Raw genomic sequence first — 22,353 nt, 5'->3', positions numbered from 1 at the left:
GCCTCAGCTGGAGAAAGCGGGACATGATACAATGGGGTTGGAATCGGCAGAGCCGAGAGAGTTTGGTGTTTTGGGACTGCTCTGGGTCTTGACTCATGTTGGACTGTACGAATTCCATTTGTTTAGACTTAACTGTATCAAAATCTATATCCCTATTAAAAACTGCCACTGAGTCTTAATCCAAATGCAGCTGTGGATAAATGTGTTTTTCATCAACCAAAGTTTGAATCAAATATATGACTTGGGATTTGGTTACCTGGTCCTTTGAGTGGGTAGTCCTTCCAGTGATCTCTGAGAACAACATGCAGTACGGGATACTCAATGATTGTTTTATAACTCAGGTTATCCCTGAGGCTTTTCTCAACGTCCAACTCGTGGTACCTATGTCAGATCACAGGGAGAATCAAGCAAAACAAAGACATGATTACAATGTAATATCTTTACAGAATGCCAGGTAAATTATATGATCACAAGACGCAGAAGGCGCAGCTGTTTTTTAGCTATTGCTGACAATAATCAAAGGATTAATAGATAATTAAGATCTGAGTTTTCAACAGCCAAATGAATATCATTTTCTGGCATCACATATTGACAGATGCAGTATTTGGCCAAGACTTAGCAGCATCACTAAGGCACATGGGGCAGAACTCCCCACCCTTGTGCAACCATCTGCAGAAGATGACATCAATGATTGCCTCAGTCAAGAAATTTCATAAATCACAGGACGAAACGGTTCACTGGATAAATAGGATGTATTATATATGTCAGGGATGGAGGGCTCAAGACCGGTCTCGAGCTGTTATTTCCTGGTCTTGGTCTTGGAGGGTGCAGTCTCCATCTTGGTCTTGGTCTCCAAAGAACTGGCCTTGACTCCAAGTCTGATTTGACAAATCTTCATTACTTTCTTACTGGTTTTCTAAATTAAACTATTCTACAATGTCAGTCCATCAATTCAGTTTAGAGATTGTGTATCAAAATGTGGCTGCATTTGAAATATTAGCTTATTTTGACATTCATTAGAGTAATACTTTGGTATTTTGGTAGAGTAATTAGATGTTTTTACATTAATTTTTATATTTTGTTCATGGCCCCCTCCAAAAAAATTTTGTTATAAATGATTCAGCCTCGATCATAGTCTTGGAGTAGTCTAGGAAAAACGAGTCTTGACTACATCCCTGCTACAAATATCTATATGTCTACCTATTTAATCACTTAAACATTTGTGAAAATAATGTACAAGTATAGAAAAGATTTTGGACTTCCTGCTTGTTTTGTTCAATGACACAATTACCCAAGGAACATCCCACTTCTAAAGTCAGTCCAAAAGCTTTATTAGAACAAGCCCATAAATGAAATTTCACTGGAAAAGGAGCTTAAAAGAAACTGCCCTCCAAAAGAAAACAACTTCCCTGAATAGGCCGTGTCAAATGAGTACAAACAGCTGATGTAGATTTAAAAACATCTGGAAATTGTCAAATTGCCAAAGTGGCATTATTAACACAACGTAAACATGCGAAGTTTATTCAGCAATAATAACACTGTTTTCCATCCATGTAACAAAATTAAAAAGCATAAAGTTTTAAAATTACTGCTTGGTGTGTAAAAAGCAAAAATAGCAAGCAAAAGCAGAAACTTATACTTAGAATGTGCTTACGAGGCGCCCATTATGTCCATGACATTTAGTTAATTGGTAAAAATCTAACGAATACAAACAAAAAAAATTTAATAAATTTCTTTATACATCCTTGTTTGTAAACAACTATAAAAGAAAGCAGATTTTTCCTCCCTGTGGTGTCAATGAGATTATTAAACCTCTGTCCACTTCCACATACAGAGCTGTACAGCTCTGCCAAGAACATGCACACATCTGGTGTCTATATAACGTTCTCTCAATGAACAGAAGACTCAGCTAATGCTCTCTTACGGGGGAGTTTTTGTTGTTTTCTCCACCGTTCTGCTCAAACCCCTGTAAAAAAAACCCATTGGTATAAAAAGGAAGAAACAAATCAACCCTTCTTTTATTATTATTTTTACTATACTGAATAAATACAAATCGAAAGTTGTTCACAAGCTGGTACCTGGTGAGACAGGGCAGATATAAAAACCTACTTTTGTTCCGGTTTAAAAGGTAATTACACGTAACCAGTTTAGAAAGTGTGACATGTTAAATGGGGGAGATTGTTGTAACAAATCCCATTTCCACGGTGAACTTGGTGTACTAATTTACTCAGGAATAAGAACATAACATTCTGGGTATTCTGATTCGGAAACAGTGTCTCTTCCTGGAAAATCCCTACAGGATGGCACTAAAAAAGTCTTCCCACACCTGTTCCCAAATAATGGAGCTCAACCAGCTTGATTTGACCTGGCTGTATCTGGGATCTTGTTCTTGGTGCAACAGTCCATAGGTAAGATTTGGGATGGACTTGCACCAGTTAATTGAGAGCTTTACTTTCTTCACAGTAGCAGACCAATGCAACCGCTGTATTATGGCAGGGAATCGGTCAATCAAGTTTATTTGTATAGCACATTTCAGCAACAAGTATTTTATATCATAAAAACATAAAAATACAAAGTCATAAAAGATGCCACACAGTCAACATTTGAAACCAGTAAACATTTTATATTTGAGTCTATCACTGCACCCAGATTTTGAGCCTGATCAGTAATTTCTAGTTGTAATGACTGAACTCTTGATTGATCACAACTCTTGTGGTCCAAAAACAATAATTTCAGTTTTGTTTCTGCTCAGTTGAAAAAAGGCATTGCACATCCACACATTTATCTATTCTAAGAACTGGTTCAGTGCTTGGCTCTGTAACTTTGAGATACCCTACCCTTGACTTCTGTACACTCTGATGTGAAGTTACCTATAGAAACACAAAGAAGTCCCTGTTCTTTTGGTAAGACTGGAGCCAGTCAAGTATTTACTGTACCAGAGAGTCTTTCCCAGCTCTCCAGTTGCTTCAATAATATGTAGCGGCCAACAGTGCCAATGCTGCACTGAGATTCAGCAGTACCAGCACTGTGGTTCTTCTATAGTCTGTCTTTATGTGGATATCATTGAACACTTAGACTAGGGGAGTCTTAGTAGTGTGGTGAAGACGGAAACCAGACTGAAAGATGTCAAAGCAGTTGGTCCTGTTCAGTTGTTACACATCTCCTTTCCAGCATTAACCGGGAGCTTAGGAAGTGTTTTTATTTTGTAGTTCGTACACATTTTGAAAGAGGTCTGACAGTCTTGTAGAGGATTGTATTTTCCTAAACTCCACGTGGGACTTTCATACTTCTACAAATCCAAAAATTATCTTGAGAAAATTATATATTTTTCCAGGCTTTTCAAGCATGCACAATAAACCTGTCCTTACGCCTTTATTTCATCCTTATTACCAGCAGCAGCTCTTTAAGCAAACCTATAAAAATTCAGGAAAAGAGTGACAGAAACTAGTTTCAATAATCCAAGCAGAATCATGCTTTTCATGTGTGACCTAAACACATAACTTAATGGAATATTATCTCCTGTAAATTTAGAACAATTTCAATAACAACACCACACGATCATATCAGGAGACACGAGGAAGCATCTGTTAAGCAGAAATAAATACAAGCTTTGGGGCAAGATGGGCAACAGCTGATGAGCAAGGTCCGAAAAAGGTTGGCCACAAATATGTAAGAGAAGGCTCAGCTTACAAGGGACAAAAACATCCCTGTCTCACAGGGCATTGGCATAAGCAAAAAAAAACAAACAAAGTACAGACAGGTGTTTCCTTTTTCAGCCAGAAATGTAAAAACAACTTGTGTAAATCTGACACATCAGGAGGCATGGATGCCTGGCTGGCTGAGAGGAAAAGCAGAAGTCCAGGGAAAAAGGGAGAGGGCATCCTCTGGATTACAGCAGTGGAATAAAATAAAATAAAAAAAACAAACATGAAAAAAATTACATAAACAAATATCCAGGAAGGTGTGAATGGTACTTTTGATGTGCTTGCCTTCTTTTCCAGTAAGAGGATGCTGCTAACACAGCTATGTTTAGTTAAGCACAAGAACTTCTTTCTTGGATATTTCTCGAAGTCGTTCAACAACAACATGCAGTCATGCCCTTTGTGGTGAATAACCTCCTAGAAGCCGTTACCACCAGTATCCATGACTTCATTAAATCAGCAGCTCAAGAAAAATTAAGAGTTTTCTTCATGAAAAGCAGTTTTCCAGAAGAACTAGCCCATTTGGTTGCAAAAGGTTTTAGACTTGTTTTGGACGAGATGTCACTCTGCAGCGCCCCAACTTCAAATTAGAGGTGTAATCAGTGGCCAAGACTTCTTATGTAACTACGCAGAGTTAATGTAAGATAATTCCCATGATGTTCATTTTAATGTGGCCCATTAATATTCATTACTAACTCAATTTGCTGTTATTCAACCGCTTGCTGATAGATAGTAAGGTGGGGCAGGAAAGGTTTGTAGTCATCCAAAGTAAGAAGAAAAAGGGCAAGAATGATTTATAACCCTTAGTGACTCACTACCGTAGACTTAACCCGACACACACCAAGAATTCTTTCCAGACTTGCTGTCCAACACTGATGACAAAAACAAGGCTAACAGCTATAGAAATCTATAGAGATCTTGTCTGCACGGTGACATTCTTGTATCTCTCTAAATGTGTATGTTTTGCAGTCTCTCAAGCAAAAGATCTTGAGAAGAATTGCTGTCATTATATGTAGTGAAATGAGTTTTATACTGGAACAGGCTAAAAGGCTGCTCAGAGACAAAGAAGCCAAAACTCCAAAAGCAACATAAAAACACTGATTGCAAATGTACTGAGAGACCAAGACCTTAATTTTGGAGACATGTCCTGTGGTATGATGGCACTAACGTTGAAGCAGACCACTGAGATAATCTTGTGAAAGGATCCCCAAAAAACTTTATTAATGTAACACAGTTTAAAAGGCTATTCTACGTTTTGTTAAGGAAATGTCAACTTCTGAATTTCAAGAAGTTACAAAAATGTTTTGAAAAAGAAACGCTACCTACTCTCCTTTCTTAACATATGGGTATCATACATCTAAGAAAAACCGAGCAGATATTCATAACCACTGTTTATTTCTACCTTGCTGCTGTTTGTGTTTTTTGGGATAGGCCAGTCATGTGGGAATGTGGCAGTAATATTTACTATCTACATATCTACTTTACACCACAGGATGGCAAAATTTAAGCGGTTTTCAGTCACTCTGTGTATCTCCAGCCAGGATGTCGACTAATGCTGGACATGGCTCCAGCTGGTGGGATTTTATCCCTTAAATACTCTGAACTGCATTGTCTTCAAAGGATGCATAACAGTTTTCTCAAGAAATAAAAACATGGCTTTCTATTAAAGGGTTGGCATAGCAATTTAATGAAACAGCATGTCATTTTTCATGATAGAGATGAGCTTTTAATGACTGTTTTTATAATAGTAACATTGTAAAGGTGAAGCATAAGACCAGGATTTTGTTCTCAAGTGTTAACACAAGCAAGCAAAACATGACAGTCTGACAGCCTGTGCTAAATCTTGGCAAATACCTACACTCATCTTTCAATCATTTCTTTAACTATGCTGTCAGGAAATATAATTTATAGCTTGGAAATAGGAGTGCAGCCCAGCCCACCAGGCCAAACAAAAGAAGCAAGTATCTGTGCGTATTATAAGGATGAAAAATGGGATGGGAGGTTGCATGACGTTTCATTTGGGCCAAGAATAACGGTTATGAACATTTTATGATCATCAGTCACTCTGCGACAAAACGGAAATGGAAAGCAGAGAAAGAGTCTAAAATTGGGCAAGGTAATTGGATGTCGTAATCGCCATACTCTCATTTTTTAATCTGCTCAAAAAAGCAAGAAATCAAGCTGCTCACACAAGACAGAAACTGTGAAGATTTGGAGACAATGTAAGGGAAGTGGATTTCGGATAAAGATAAAGCACATCCATCCTGGAATCTCACCAAAAAAAGGCAAGAAAATAGAACCTGATGCTGTTAAACCCTTCTTGCCAAAGCTCTGCGTAGGTTTGGTGGAATTTACAAGGCAGTGATATCATCTCCATAAACTGCGTATTTTGATTTCAAGCATACTGAGTAAATCACTCAAGATTAGTAAGATCGATCAAATGGTCACACCGCACACAGTGCGGTCACACGAACAGGGCGTGAGATGAGTGATGTGACTCTAGGATGTTTTTTGTGGTGGTTAAAAGGCTCCGGAAATTATTTGAAAACAACAAAGATGCAGTGACTTAAAAAACTGTTTCAAAGCTTTTGTAGACAAGTGAAATAATTGTAGCTGCATACTAAATTGCAAGAAATACTTACAAAACGCATAGCATTATGATTAAGGACAAAAAATATCTTTCATAATAATAAAAATTTTTGTAATCCAAGTACACCAAAAAGGAAAACATACAAAAAGTGGAAAAATGTCTCACCTCACAGAGTTAGCCTTTCTCCCCTCTGCTTTCATGAAAACTTTCACATGTTCGAATTGATGATGCACATACATCTTCAATCTGAAATAGAAATTCACAATCATACAAAAACTTCAATAACTGTAAAAAAATTTATATCCATTTGAGATTTATTCTAAAAAGTAAAAAACAACAAAAGCATACAATTTAGACTGATGTGACCTTTTTCATATAGTCACAGAAATGGAGAAAAACACAAAGTGTTGACTGAGCACAGCAAAGAAGAAACCTAAACACACTCTAATATCCTGACCGATATTTCCAAGGCTGGGAATTCAGGTTCCAAACAAAGAGGGAATTTCCCTCTTAAAGACGGTTTACACACACTGGAGTGTACTACTTGTGCCCTCAGCTAGACATCGTAAGCTCAGTTTACCATAAACAACTTTTTTGTTGCTTTTCGCTTAATGTTTTCTCCAAGCTCTACTCTGCTTCACTCCCTGTCCCTCCTGAACTTCATCAGAAGGTATGCTAACCAACACGGTCTAAGCCTTATTTAACTCTTGGAGAGTTAACTTTGACTGAAAGGTTTAAAGAACACAACATTATAAATACTATACTTCTATACTATTTGAGGTTTTACAAAGTAAACTTGCCAGCTCCTTAAACACCATTGATAATGTCAATAAATAAATGTTACATTTATGTATCTGTGGTTTGTGTTAAAATATTAGCATTTATGGGCCCCTCAAGCCCTGGAGGCCTGATGGAGCAGCTGACTTAATTTGGATTAAACAGAAGTGCAAATATTTGATATTAATTTTAATTGTATGTTTTCATTTGTTGTTTTTAAGGCTAGTTGTGGATTTAAATAGTGTTTCACTGGCGTTTTCCCGTAACATATAGTTACCCAGTAATGTTTTTACATTTCCTGTGACCTTAACATTTTTTAATACAAAAACATGGTGGACCGCCTCGACGCCCCGACCACCGGGCTTAGCAAGTTTTCTGTGGGAAACCCTGAATGTCCAATTGTAAATCTTTTGGTAAAAGAAAAAAAAAATTGCTCTGATCCCTAACTTTGTTCTAAATTTAGATAGATCTTCAAACCTCCATTCCTTTCATAGATATAGGAAAATTTACCAACTTGAATCTATTTTTGGGCACTGACGGCATTACAGTTTGGTTTTAAACATTTACCTTTCACAGTATGAGCGCTGGTAAGGTTTTTTATTGAAATCCTTTAGCAAAAGACTCTGGAAGCTTTGTGAATTGGGTACTTTTTCAACAGCATTTCACACTGTGGACCACAGTACTCTCAGCTTTTGTTTGGAACAATGTGTTGGATTTAAGGTGTGCCACTGGATTGGCTTCATTATTATTGAAGTGATAGACCATTTAGTGCTAATACAGAAATTTGTCTGTCCACCTCAGCCTCTCTTTCTTGTGGGGTTCCTCAGGTATCAATTATTGGTCCAATTCTTTTTTTCTTTACGCATGCTTCCTTTGGGTCTATTCTTGGAAAATATTGCATCTCCTTCCACTGCTACTACTAGATGACTACCTGATTTACCTTCTTCTAACACCTTGACCCCTCTAACACCTTCCTAGCTCTAAATTTTTTGAGCCTCAATGCAAGCAAAACAGAGGTTATTTTACTAAAATCATTTCTATTTGTATTTCAGACTGGGGCATGACATGTTACGTTTGTTCCATTAATTTGTACCCTATAATTCTTGGAGTCATTTAGCCTTGTTTTTGAGATGTTTTAGTTTACTTCATGATTTCAGACTGGTTCGATTTCAGTGTTTTGACTCCAAGGGTCTGTTAGTAATCACGCTGAGGTGTGGCTAGTCAAACTGAACTAAGCTTTCCAAAGAAATGTGGTTAGTCATAGTTGAATCATAACTTAACAAGGTAAAGCTAGGGTTGGTTTGGATAGCTTTTTTTTGTATCCCTTATGTATATTTTCTTTTTCTGTTATTATCAAGACTTGGATTAGAACTTGGATTAGATCTTGATTAGATTACATTTTTTCCATAAATTTTCTGCTGAAGCTTGAGGATTATTCAAGCCAAAGTAACATTTCAAAACCTGTAATCTCACTGTTAAACTTTGGCATCTGTCATGGCAAATTCACTTTACACAATATGATGACATTTAGAATCTACATCAAGGGGAAAAGTGCTTGAAGTAAAAAAAAAAGAGTTGAGTGATGTAGAAATTATGTTGGAAAATTTGATTGAAAACATTGGCAATTCCATGAGATTAATATTCATTATTGTAAAAAAAAGATTAAAAGAATTAAGAAAGAAAAGCTGAAATCTCACTTTTGACGAGTTACAGGATCAGACTCTGTGGGGTGAATATAAGCAGTCAAGATCTGGATCAAGGTCTGGCTGTCAGACACCCTAGAAGAAAAAAATGTGAGGTGAAAAAAGAATTTGAGTTAAACAATGTCAAAATTAAATCAAATCACAGTCATATCATAATCAACATTATTGTATTGTAACATCTGAGAAACAAACCAGAAATATGTCATTTTAAAGTATAACTTACCTCCTCTGACTGAACTCTGAGCTGCTCTGAGGAAATATGAGCTTCAGATACCACAAGAATTGCTTTTCCCTAAATAGGATGCAGAAAATATAAATTAATTTAAAAAAAATAAAAGTATTCATCTTGTTGCCTGCTTTTGTGAAACCACCACAAAATGTTAATATAAACGCAACTTCCCATATTTAAATTGTAGTACTCAAATGATTAGGCCAAAATCTGTCCTGGACAACACAAGCTTCTGCTTCTGTTTGAAAATTGAACAAAATGGCCTAATGTATATCACAGAATATTGAGTTCTTTAAGAGCTATACTTTAGCATGTAAAGATGGACAGAGTTTAGTTTTCATGGTATTTAAGAAAAAAAAATCCTCTAAGCATGTTCAAGTTGTCCACAACAGCCAAAAAAATGTACTTTATAAATGTTTTCAATTGACAACAAGACAGGGTTATGTTATTTTTAATAACTCTCTTAATACTATGTTAAACTACTCCAGATAGCATAAAAATACACAAGATTTAAATATAAAAAAGACAACACCGAAAGTTTATTTTGCCACATAGACTGAAAAGACTAAATGTTTCTGGTTCAAATAAAGCAGCAAGTTCTTCTTTTCAGTGTGACAATCCAATTACTACATATGCTGAACATAACTACAAGGACTTGATTGACCAAAGCCACAGAATTTACTATATTTAAAGATGAAGCTGGTTCATCAACCATTTTCTTTGGCAAAGTATACAGAGCAAGGCCTTGCATGAAATCCATGAGATGGAGATCAAGCACAACCTCAGAAAGATGAAAAAGTATAATTGTATGCCACATACAAGGGCTTGTTATTACGGCTTCACTACTCTCTAAGAAAGACTCAGAGCATAGCTTAGAGCTTTCGTTTGATCTGAGATATTTGTTTCTGTAGCTCTTTTTATTCATTAAATTTCTGCACACTCACTTTGTAGAGGTATCAACCCTGTTTGAGTTGGAAGAGAAATGTGGTCTCCTGTTAGAAACAAGTTCAAGACTAAAATGAGATCAATAAATTGTCTTTGAAGCTGCCATTATTTTTTCAACTAGCAAAGATGAATCCAAGAATTCCACTTTTGGATTGGTGGAGTGGTGAAACAAACATGCCTGCAAAATATTTTCTAACATCTCTGAGTAGAAAATCCACAGAGCGATGAAATTATCTTTTTTTTTTACCTTTTTTTTTTTTCTAATGATGGAAGGGCAGCTGGTAACCAGAATGGGCCATATTTTAGCATGATCGACTAAATAACGATGAACCTATCGGACACTTAAAAATAAAATAAATTCTCATCAGTGAACACATCATATTAAGCACCAGTCAGGTTGCTCTAACTACACTCTTCAGTGATGATGTTACTGGGTGAAAAGTCGAAAAGTTGTTTATTTTAAGTATCAGTGAGGTGAGTTATCATCCCAAAGATGTCCAATCAGGCTGACAAGCATTTCTAGTCCAAAGTTGATTCCCCATCTCTTTATGAATCTTGCTCTGTGCCCTGATGTGCAGCCATGTTGGGACAGGAAGAGACCATGCTTAAACTATTCCCACTAAGTTGAGAGCATGAAATTTTTCAAAATGTCTTGTTGTGTAGAAGATTTAAGTTTGATGCACTTTACATTCCTTGCCCACATTAAGATTCAGATGACACTGGCTTCATGCAAAAGCTTTAAAACTGAAGGGAACATTATATTGATTGGAAATAAATAATATGATTAGGTAACTATAGGCTCATCTCAACCAAATATGGATCACAAAATTCAACAGTAACATCGCAGTTGCACATCTTCCTGACATGTTACAGTTCAACTCAAGTTTATTTAAATACACGCCTGAGTGCAACAACTTATCTAAGTTCTAAATCAATTTCAGCTGCAGCAGACCACAGAGACTAGCACCACAGAGTTAAAATCCAATTCCACTCAATTAGGTCAAGGGATGTCTAAAAAGTCAATTAGTAAAAAGTTATCAGTCTAGGAAAACCAGCTCTACTCTTTATCTTTATGCAATTTCTTATACAGTGTAAGCAGAGAGCAACAGTGTAGGAGAACAGATACCTTCTAATGAAAAAAAAAACATTAAATAGAAACATATTGGAAAAAAATAACAGTAATATTTCATGAGCTCTTACACTTAAATAGCTTTGATATTTATTTATGGATTTAGAACATAGGGTTCCTTCAGAGTGGGCTTTTGGACAGGCAGGGAGAAAGATTGTGTGTTTAAAATACTCAACGAAAGGTGTTTATCAGTATTTTGTTGTAATGAAAGGGAGATGTTTGCAAGAAGAGTAGCAGTCGGCATGTTAGGAGCGTAAACAAGGTTAGGGTGAAGGGACTGCCTTTCCTGTTTCAGGAGATATGGAACAACATCCACTTCTTAGGAACTGGAATAAATATGTTTGCTTTGTTTCAGCAGAGTTTCACCCTTAAGTGCACGTCTCCAGATGCAAATGTTTGTACATGCAAATACATACAGGGGGTGGAGCAGCAGGTGTGATGAAACCATTAGTCTGTCATTACCTCAAATGGAAACTATGTCTTTCCTTGGAAAAGGGACTTGCCCAAAGAAGCTTTCAATCACTTCAGGTAAGGCCACAATGCATTCCTGGGGTAAGCACCATCACTCATTGGTGGGAAAAAAAAAAGAAGGAAAGGAAGCAGCATAAAAACTGAAAACAGAAGCCTCAAAAACACAGGTTTGCATTCCAGAGGTCACACTGCAGAGTTCATCCACAGAATATGAACTCTAAATGATAGTCAGGGCATACACTATTAGGGTATAAATGTGTAACAGGTCAATCATGCACACTGGAAAAATGCCTGTCAGAAAAAAAGGCTTTTGAACTATGCAGAGATTATGATGAAAGGGCTACAATTCTTATCAATAAGCTGTCTGCTACCTAACACTGCCGGGATTTAACAACATTTTTGCTTTAGAGGGATTATTCTTCAAACAGAAACTAAGTCTTTCTGAATGAATACGGATTGTTACAAGACCAAAAAAAAGTTTTTAAGAAAGTAAACAAATAGCATTAATGCAACACACGTGTTCAAGAAGTAGACTTGATCTTTTTAAATCTTTGTTAAAGCTCTGACTGAGCTACAGCCTTCTCCAACTCCCCAACACCCTTTTTAAAATCCCAGGTTGTTGTGATGTAATCCATTGAGGCAGTGATATGTTCTATCAAAACCTTTTTTCCCAAAAGTAATACATATCCTGTCTGATACAATTCAACTGTAAAAGACCCAAATGAATTAGAAAGACAATTTGTAAAACTATATACTGTAAGTTGTAATAAACTGGCTGCAAATGTGAACATTCTTAACATCTGGTCATTGCTTCCTTTACCAAAAGATAAAACAACATCATTATACAAGGTTATTAGTGTGGTACAAAAATAATCCACAACATTATATAAACCATGTATCAAATTCAAGGCCAATGGGCCAAATCTGAACCCCACACAACTACTTAACAAGGCCCTTAAGCACAATATTTTTAATATATATATAAAAAACAGATTTCTAACTTTCCAAAGAGACACAAGGGAATTATAGTCCGTCTTTTCTGGCTCTGTAATTTTCCAATTTAGATGCAATAGTCTGACGTTGATAACACTTGATAGAATGATAAACATATTTGATGTGTATTGCTGATTTTAACAATGGAACCTGACAAAATGCAATGGCTTTTTCTGGTTTTCACAATTGTTGACTGTATGTGTAGAGAGTGTTTTAATGTTTTCATGATGCAAAGCACTTTGAGCTGCCTTGCTGCTGAAATGTGCTATACAAATAAACTTGATTGTTTCTGAAAAGTTATTTTCAAAAACAATCACTAGGCTTCATGAGATCTGCATACCACAGTCACCAATATTTCCATAAATAACTAATTAAATAAAGCCATATGTAAAAAAAAACAAACAGATAAATGATAAAAGTCATATTCTCATCCATGTTTCTTTTATGTTTTTGGCTTGTTTCCTCCTCTGGGTTTTTCCCCTTTTGTTTTCCCTCACTCAATCTCCTGAGCTCCCGTTGACTCTGGCTCCTACTCAGCTCCGCCCTCCGACTGTTTTATGCTAGATGTTTGTGCAAGACTCTGACATGACTTTGAGACCCACTCCTAACTGACTTCTGAACTGTAAAAAGCAGTTTTTAATCACCAATCTCTAAAACTAGCTGGCCATTAAAAACCTAGAATTAAATGTGTGCATTGTAAAATGTGTTTATGATAGAATAGATCATTTTGGAAACAAAAAGCAATAAATAGTAAACTTTAGTTTATACCCAGAGGTCAAATCATAAACCATCCTGACTGATATAACATGTTATGAAAGGTAATTTTATACAAAAATGGTCAAAAGTTTTGGCAGCAATGCAAACACTGTATTTTCCCAGCTTTGTTGCTCTGGTTTCCCTGACAGCTAATGTTTGATTAATGAGAACAGTGATTAAATATGCATTAAATCCACAACAGGAAGCCTATTTTCTAAAACTTTGTTTTAATAGATTGTTAGCCATAAAAATGAAGTAGCAGAAGACAACAATAAAATCCTATCACTTTAATTAAAAAAATGTTTGCTTCAAACCTGGTAATATCATTATCTTGTTAGCAAAAGGATTCAATCCTTGTTCAAGCAAGGACACAGTTGCTAAGATGTTTGCACATGAAAGGACAGCTTCCTGCACCTTCATGCAGTAGAAGGTGAGAAGTTCAGCAACATTAAAGGTTTTAGGATCATCCTCCCCAAGTTCAATCAGTTTGCAACAAATCAGTTTGCAACCAATGCACTTCTTGTTCAACATTGGCAGCAGGTGGGTGTTAGTGCAGATGTGCTCAGACTAATGCTAAGATTATTAGGTAATCTATTCTTGTGACAAGAATAGACAGCTGACAGTTTATTTCTTTATGAATCCCAGACCTTAGTTAGTTATATTATAAATATTTTTTCTAGAAATAGCATAGTAATCAACACCATCAGTCCTGTCAGAAAGCTACAACTAAGATATCAGTCCAACAACAAATTCAAATCTACCTACAGGTGTTGATGATCTAATTAGAGCTGGATCCTGAAATGACGGAGGGGAAAAGAAAAGGAAACAGCTCTGGGAGTGCTCATTAGCGAAAGGGGACAAAAACAAAATGCTAGTCATAGGAGGAGTCCAACTTTCCCAGAAAATTTATGACACTGTTTGACACTTGTAATAGGTCATCCTTAATCAGGCCCAAACTAAATTACTGGTCAGTGCTTCTGTCAAACTGACTGATTACAGACCACCCATACAGCCTCCGAACAGGGATTTTTTCATGATTCTTGCATAATGAAAAACGCTACGAAGTTCACAGTGTGCCCCCACCTTGAGGGGGCTCCACAACCTAAGGGTCAAAGTAGATCTACTTCTTCTCTGCATAGAAAGATGTCAGTTGACGTGGTTCAAGCATCTGGTCAGGGTGCCACTTGGGCATGACTCATGGGAGGAGACCCACAGGAAGACAAAAAACACTTTGGGATCCCCAAGAATCCCAAAGTGTTTCTTGGGGACAGAGGGATGTCTGGGGTTAACCCGTAGTCTGTTGACCCATCAACCTGATCTTCGATGTGCAGAAGACAATGGATGGATGTGAAAAAGGTCAAACTGAAAAATTTACTTTAAAGTTCATACATAAGCCTGTGAATCTTTTGAGTTTTTTTTAGTTATTACTTGCTATACCATAAAAGCATATTGGTCACAGAGAGAGAATGAACCACCACTTTAAAAACTTTGGAGGATAATCAGTTGTATTTAGCCATGACCTCACAAGTTTTATCCAGTGTTACAGAGAAGATACATGTTGTTAGAATCCAATGACGATAGCTTTTGGTCTTGTCGTCAAGTGGAGATTATCCAGAGGCCCTGGACAGGAAATTTCTGTCCTCAAGGGCCAGTTTTATGTTTGTTTTAGTTGTTACCCTGTTCTAACACATCTAATTAAAAGACACTTATTAGCAAAAACCTGCACAAGAAAAAGAGTCAGAGATTATGTTTTTTATTACATTGACACGATTTTTAAACTCTGTTCTTTTAGGTATGTTGAACTAAGAACAAATTCTGTTAAACTTTAGTGAGCCAACTACAGTTGGTGCCAGAAACCATCTAAGAAATAAAGCAGACTCAGACGAAGATGAATGAGTTCATTAACAAGAGCACACAATGTTGATTAAATAAGTAATTGGAGTCACTTGTGCCATCATCACTTTAACAGAATGCCTGACTGGTAATCTGGCAATCAAGAGCTGAAATCCATCTGGCTGGATTAAAGATGGGACAGATCCAATAAGAATGGAACTAAATGCGCAAGTCTGTGCTTTCCTCTTCTCAAAAGCACATGCCAGGATGTTGGTGGAACTGGGTGCTACTAGAAAAACATGGTGGGATTTGAGGACTTTTGCTAAAAAAAAAAAAAAGCAAACGGCAAAAGGAGAAATTAAAGCAATATGTGGACCAAAGGCTTATCCATTGGTGTAGTGTAGATAGGTTACTCCTTGGTGAGTCTTCTGTTCCAGAAAAGGTATAAAAATACCAATTGGTACAAAATGTAAGGATATAGATATTGAGAAGAAGAATATTTAGGTATCTGTTGTGGGAAATGACCAAATTTATTTTAATGAAGCAGACTCTCTGCCGACTGGTTTAAAACTTAAAATTTTTAAATAAAGCTGACAGAGTGGCGTAGATTATCCTAAGCCATTTCTTTGGCTACATTGCTATAGCTTTGGGCTTCCTGAAGATATTAATGTCACTTTATTAATTCATTGCAATTCATATTTCCTTTAACTTTGTGCTTTGTCTATGTTTCTCTTCCAAAGAAAGTACGCCTAGTCCAGTGCCATTGTGTTTCGCTGTTTCTCCTTCCTGGATTGTACCACTGACAAAGTTATTGCTGCCATAACTATTTGTAACCTTTTCATTTTTTCTTTTGCACAGAAAGTAATGGTGGCACATAGATTCTGTGCAACATCAACTGAGCTATCAGACCCATTAACATTGCAAACTCCAACTCTAATAAACATGTTTAAAGCTGGTTTGAGCTGAATTGGGATGCGTTTGAGATATCTGTTGTAAATTGACACTACAGAGAAATACTAAGTTGAACTGAACTCAAGTAAAAGGAACCCATGCCGACAAAAAATATGAAAACTGAGGAAATTTATTTTTACATAAGATTTGTATCAATTTTACAATAATTCTAATGAAATTGTCAAAGTAGATGTTCAGAAAAGATATCTGAAGAGAAAGTTTTTCTGATGCTCAAGTTTGGAAGTTTTTTAATTCAACTTTCTGATAAACAGAGCGCATAGGAAAATTCCTGGTTAACTCAGTTTGAGCACCATTCAGACTGTAGTCAATAAGCCAATTATAATGGCTAGGTTTGACGAAACTACTGCTTGTCAGTCTGATGTAAGATTTGCCTCCAAAAACAACTAAAAGAGACTCTGCCCTGCATCAGCCAACAAGAGTCAAAATATTGTCTGCTGGAGCTTAAGAACACTGTTTAAAGTTCAACTGAGTGTTTGGAAAGCAGAGGTCGTAACACACATGAGGGTGAGCTCACGTTGATTGATGCGCTATTGATAGCGCACCAATCTGGGGGAGAAATAAGATTTTCTACGCTTTAATCAATTTGCGCAGTCATCCATCACATTGAATCATTCAGCTGCCATGAAAGTGAAAAAAAAAATCTGTGATGAATGTCAAAACTAAACTAAAGGCTTTTCTAAAATTGCATTAATTGGTCTGATGGAGGTGCCAAAATTACAGTTTGGCTGTTACAATATGCATGTGAGCCTTCACAGCTTGCCCATTGCAAGGGATAATTGCAAATCTGTGATATTTTCACTATGCTTGACAGTAATGCCAAACAGCCAGATTTACCATCAGACACACTACCTTGCTGGCCATTTAAAACATGTAAGACACACTAGTGAAGTCTTTGTACTTGCATGTTTTTTTTTTTGGCTTATATAATGGTATTTCCATTGCAAACAAGGGAGTCATGCCATGATGTCAATGCCAGCAAGTGTCTTGGGCAACAAATGTCCATTTAATGATGTAATGTGATTTAAATTGACTTGAGCTTTGGTGAAAGTTTGACAAATTACACTAGCAACCACATATTAGGCATGGCATAAGGTTTAGAGAGGATGCACTGGATTCTCAAATGATTCTTGAATGTGTGCAGGATCAGGATAATGTGATTTTTACATTTGCTTTGCCATTTAGATCTTTACAGACTAAAGTACAGCTAACTTGTTTTCATCTTGATCTGGTGATTCTGATCCTACATAAACATACAAGCCTTTGTTGCACTTAACTCTGTATTTAGAATTTTACCATGTAATGCATGTATTAAGGATGTAACAAAAAATACATTTGTGACTGGACTTTTAATCAGGCCAACAAAACCTTTGCAGAATTTATACTCTGTGTGGCTCATTCTCACTGTAGCCTTTATTCAGTCAGACTCTAGAGGGCAGTCTTGGGTGCCTATGTGAACTGTATCATGTATAGAAGTTAAAACAAACAAAAGAAAACACAGTTGTATTTGAAACATGGCGGCACTCGTGAGTGTGCTGGTGGAATTTTTGTCTTTATGGGCTGAATCATTAAGATGTCTGTCTTTAAAAACCTCTGCTTGTCCACCATGTTTTTCCGAACGCAACTGTCAGCATAGTCACAAAATTTCGGAGGTGTGGAAAATTTGGTCCGCACGAAGGGGTGTGGTTGCCGACATGATGTAATGATAGACGTGTCAAGCATCATTAAAGCTTAACACTGACAACCTCCTCCCACATGGTATGATGTTGGTACTGGTTTTGATTTCAATATTTATTGACAGTTCACAAAAAACAGGCTGCTTCAGGCTTTGGTACTTATACTAAATGAATAAACAATTTAACAGATAGTAAATAGGAGCTTTTCTGTCACAAATTTTCAGATGAAATAGAAATAGCTATCATTTCTTCTTAATGGAGCTGTAGGGGAAAAAGGAAAAATATTGTGATGACACTTCAATACTTTGAAAAAAAAAGTTAATCTTCAAATGGAGTAAAGCTCTATTTTCCTACACTTCTATCAACAAAATACTAAATTTTACAGTTTGGTGTTCTTCAACACCTGTCAATAACTGGAAACAAAATTAATTCTCCTCTGACCCTCAAAGCCTGGTTAATTGGGCCTGATTTCCAATATATAGTAAAATAATATGCCAGCCACAAAAACCTCACCAGCTCATATTGCTAATTATCTCAAGTTATTATAGAAATATGCTCAGTTATTACCCACAGTTACTGCTGCTGGAATGTGTTGTCGAGTCCACTCAGGCTGTCTACGAGGAAAATGTCCAGCCATGCCAGGCTGAGGCAGAAAAAAAGAAAACATAATTCCACCCTAACACAACTACTCCCAATGTTCTGCCAAATGCCAGCGATTATATACTTACCCTCCAAAAGGCTGAACTGGGAGCCAGTCTGTGACTTTTTGTAAATCTTGGTGTGGTTTGTACAATCTTCTTAAAGTTAGATGCTGGCAAAAACTAAAAGCAATAGCAGCTGCATTGTCATCATATAACATTTAATCAAGGACACAAACTCACATACACACACAATCGCCAGGCATGAAAGCCCTCCAGTCAGCTGTTTGTCAGTAATGATCCTCTTCTGGCAGCAGCAGTATGTAGCATGAGTATGTCGCTAACCAGCTGCAGTCACACAGCTCCCACATCTGCTTCTTATATTATGTACTTGGTACATTCTGAAGCACATTCTCACATGATCCCAGGCTAATAATTGTCTACCTTTCCATCCCAGACTGGATGTTCATTTGCTGGCCTGTGAATGAAACACCTTTGTTGAAAAGAACTTCTGTCAGACATTGTGAGATTAAGCAGACTAAACAAACAGCTGGGTACCAAAGCCTCCTCAGATTCCAGTTCAATAAAAGTAATTATGCTTATTTTGTTTCTGCTTGTGTGATTATGGCACCTTCAAGCATTTTCCTGGTGGCAAACTTTTATGAAAAACCAAAACTTCAAGGGGATCCCACAATTACTTTCTGCCACATTCATCAATCTACTGAATTAGGAAAAAATATGGAGCAGATGGAGTTGGAATCTGTTACTAGACCCTGAAGTAAAGCTTCAAAAGTCAAGAGCGAATCAGTATTCTGAAGTAAGAAAGATGGTAAAAGGTAAAGCAGCAGGGTAAAATCTCCTGGAAAGACAAAACATACTTTTTTCACAGGCACTTCTGATTATTCTTGACATTCCAGACGTATAAAACTTTAAGATGAAGTCCTATAACTACTCTTATTCCATTTTCCCAATTGAGAATGACAATAGAAAGGCTCTGCCTTAAATAAATCAGTAAGAAGAGTGGTAGAAGGCCGCTGGTGAGAAAGAAAGTGGATGGCTGATAAAAAAATAGGAAGTTAGAAATGAAGAAATCTGTGAATGTGAACTCAACAATGAGACTCAATGACTGAATTACAACTTGACATAAGTGAATCTTTCCATGAAACATGCCTAAAATTACCCAGCAATTCTACTCAAGCTTTGAAGACGTTACAAAAATACCATTATACAAGTTTATGGATTGAAAAGAACATTCACCTGAAAATATAGACAATAACAGGAGAAAATCAATAAAAGTGAAGAGCTGTTTTGTTCTAATGTATTTACCAAACTTTTGGTTTTAACTAAAACACCATGTCTTCAAAAGTATTGCAATTAACAAGAGTGTTCCTTGAGTCAATACCAAGAAAAACAATCTGCTCATCCGATGCTGCACCAGTTTACAATTGTTCTCTTAAATAATGTACTGGTCCCTTTCAGGGGTCTTGGCACCCATCTCATCCTGCCTAACATACACAAACCTAATTGGGGTTTATATTTGTAGACCCTTAAGTAGAAAAACATTCACACTTATTTGTTCATCTTAAATCACATTGCCATAGCAACTTTCACCAATACTTCCACATACTGCATGTTTTCCTAATATCATGCAGCTTCAATCTGCAATTCAAAGCTTTGCAAAAAACAGAAAACAGTCACAACATTTTTTAAAATACAATTTTAACAACTATTCACAAAATATTTTAAAATACACTACTTGCTCAACTCAAGCTGCTGACACTTGATGTGTTTACCTAACAATTCATACCAGCTGCACTCAAAGTGATTATGCTGCTGTAGTTTAAGAATCCAGACCTATTGTAATATGCACACCTGGGGGAAACCTGGGGTTTCTTTTGCAGCCCAAGCGTTTTTTATAATAGCATATACAATAACAAAAAAATAAATAAATTGGATGCTGCAACTCAGGCCTATGACAAATGACCTGCAATGCTTGCTGTGCTCATCAGGGTAGGAGGTCAACACAAACAGCTAATTTTATGAAGCAACAGGTCAACTTTTTTTCTGTAAGCTTATTCTTCACAAGAATCTCTGGAACCACGTTGAAGCCGAGTCAAATTAAAATACAAAGCACACATGGTAGCTTTAACTGAGCAGTAAAGCTAACAGGTCTGAAGGAACATGGTGACAAAAAGATGTCAGTTTATTCAAGTTTGTATATGTTGAGTCATTAATACCTTAAGAAACAAATTATAAAGCTTAGAGTGTCCGAGGTGGTACACTGTCATAGTAGCTTTTATTAGCTGGTTAACTCTGTATGGGAAGCAGCATATTAATACTGCCCTGCAGTAACTGTGGATGTGGTGACATATCAGCTGCTATGAAGAAATATGGATAAGAGAGAAGCCCTGAAAGACCCTGTTGAAGCAGCTATGTTGGAAAGAGACCATGTAATACTCATTTAATGCAATTTGTGATTTTACTACCTTGTAAAGCTACTGGTTTTAAAGCATATATATAAAACACTAATTATATTCACTGCAATTTTGCATAGGATTAGTGTCTGCAAATGCCTGATCTAAAATGACTGATCAGTTTGAAGGACAAATCCTACATTTACCAGTGACATTGATAACCTTTAGCACAACTTCAAACTTCTGAAATAAAAAAATGGGGGAAGAAATAGCTCAACTCTAAGCATTTTAATTTAAACATATTGACAGAAATATACTGTTGTCTTTGATCTCATAGTCTTCACAACATCACACGGGGTAAGGCTGGTTATTAAAGCACACATCTGTCCTTTAAAGTGCTCACTGAAATGACAGTTAACAGAAAGTAAATTGAATCTAGTATTTTAAAGCAAATAAATGTGTTTTACAGGCCAAGCATGCTTACAAGAATTAACTAATATCAACTAATAACATCAATCATTGCTTAATTACCCCAGCTGGTGTATAATTTCAGACATGGAAAAAGCAGCTCACAAAAGAGTGCTAAACAAAGTACAGTCGGCACCAACGACTTAACAAGAGTGCCATCATGTGGCAAAACAACACATGGATCAGGACTTTATGTCATCAGGGTGACTGAGTCTATACTAATGTTTAGATAAGACTGCAAGAATATGACCACTGTTGTATTTTCAATAGGAGCAGCAACTGGTTCTTCTTCTATACCATAACATCGACGTGAGATAGTCTGGAGAAACTTCACTATGTTGATGTTTCAACAGGATTTGGAAAACAAGATCAATTCATTTAAAAAAGAGAAGATGAATATTTAAGAACTGGAGAGAAGAAATTAGTACACAGGATAGAAAAGTAGACTCTGAAATAATAGCTTGCCTCTGTATTACTGGCTAAATGCATCTTGTGATGATGATTTCTCATGTGTAACAATGGGCTTGATGTTCGTTTAGTGATCGTTTTTCTTACTTTGTAAGAAAGAAGGTGGAGTTTTCTTTGCTCTTTGTGAAGGTGACAGGGAGAAACCTCAGGGTGATGTTCATCTTTCTAGCATGGGAGGCCAACTTCTTTGCCTGTTCAACAGGAAATAAAATATCCAGTTACAATATAAGGAAAATAGTGCAATTAACATGGGGTTTTATCACAGCTTAGGGGTGCACCAATTGCAGTTTTCTGGCCGATCGCCAATTACCGATCTTTTAAAAAGCCAAACTTAACAATTCCGATTTTGGCCGATACCAGTTTTTTGTCTGAAATATTGCTCAATATATCAAGAAAGTTGCTGAATTGGCAACAATGGGGTGACTATTGTTAACTGTAAATGTACAGAAATGACCTTGTCAGCTGGTTTGTCAGTCAAACCTCTATCACAGGAGAAAAGAAAAGCACAGTGGTTGATTTTTAGACCTTTGCCGACGTTGATAACATCAGTGGATAAGATCGGCTTCACATGTAAAAATCGGCCAATCACCGAT

The 22,353-nt window shown here is 36.6% G+C and overlaps 1 protein-coding gene across 1 annotated transcript in view; it reads right to left on the bottom strand.

Moving 5' to 3' along the window:
• The window catches only part of znhit6 (zinc finger HIT-type containing 6), a 29,707-nt gene that overhangs the window by 3,887 nt on the left and 3,467 nt on the right, over nt 1-22,353 (bottom strand). The window contains exons 5-9 of the mRNA XM_032572979.1: nt 21,848-21,951; nt 8,995-9,063; nt 8,766-8,846; nt 6,457-6,537; nt 257-381 (exon numbers count right to left, since the gene is read on the bottom strand). Coding sequence (XP_032428870.1) covers nt 257-381; nt 6,457-6,537; nt 8,766-8,846; nt 8,995-9,063; nt 21,848-21,951 — 460 coding nt within the window. The remainder of the gene's footprint in view (nt 1-256; nt 382-6,456; nt 6,538-8,765; nt 8,847-8,994; nt 9,064-21,847; nt 21,952-22,353) is intronic.

Source organism: Xiphophorus hellerii, chromosome 9, assembly GCF_003331165.1.
Source record: "Xiphophorus hellerii strain 12219 chromosome 9, Xiphophorus_hellerii-4.1, whole genome shotgun sequence".
Classification (NCBI taxonomy): domain Eukaryota; kingdom Metazoa; phylum Chordata; class Actinopteri; order Cyprinodontiformes; family Poeciliidae; genus Xiphophorus; species Xiphophorus hellerii.
Note: the sequence above shows the minus strand (reverse complement) of the source record. Positions and strands in the feature narration are given on the sequence as shown.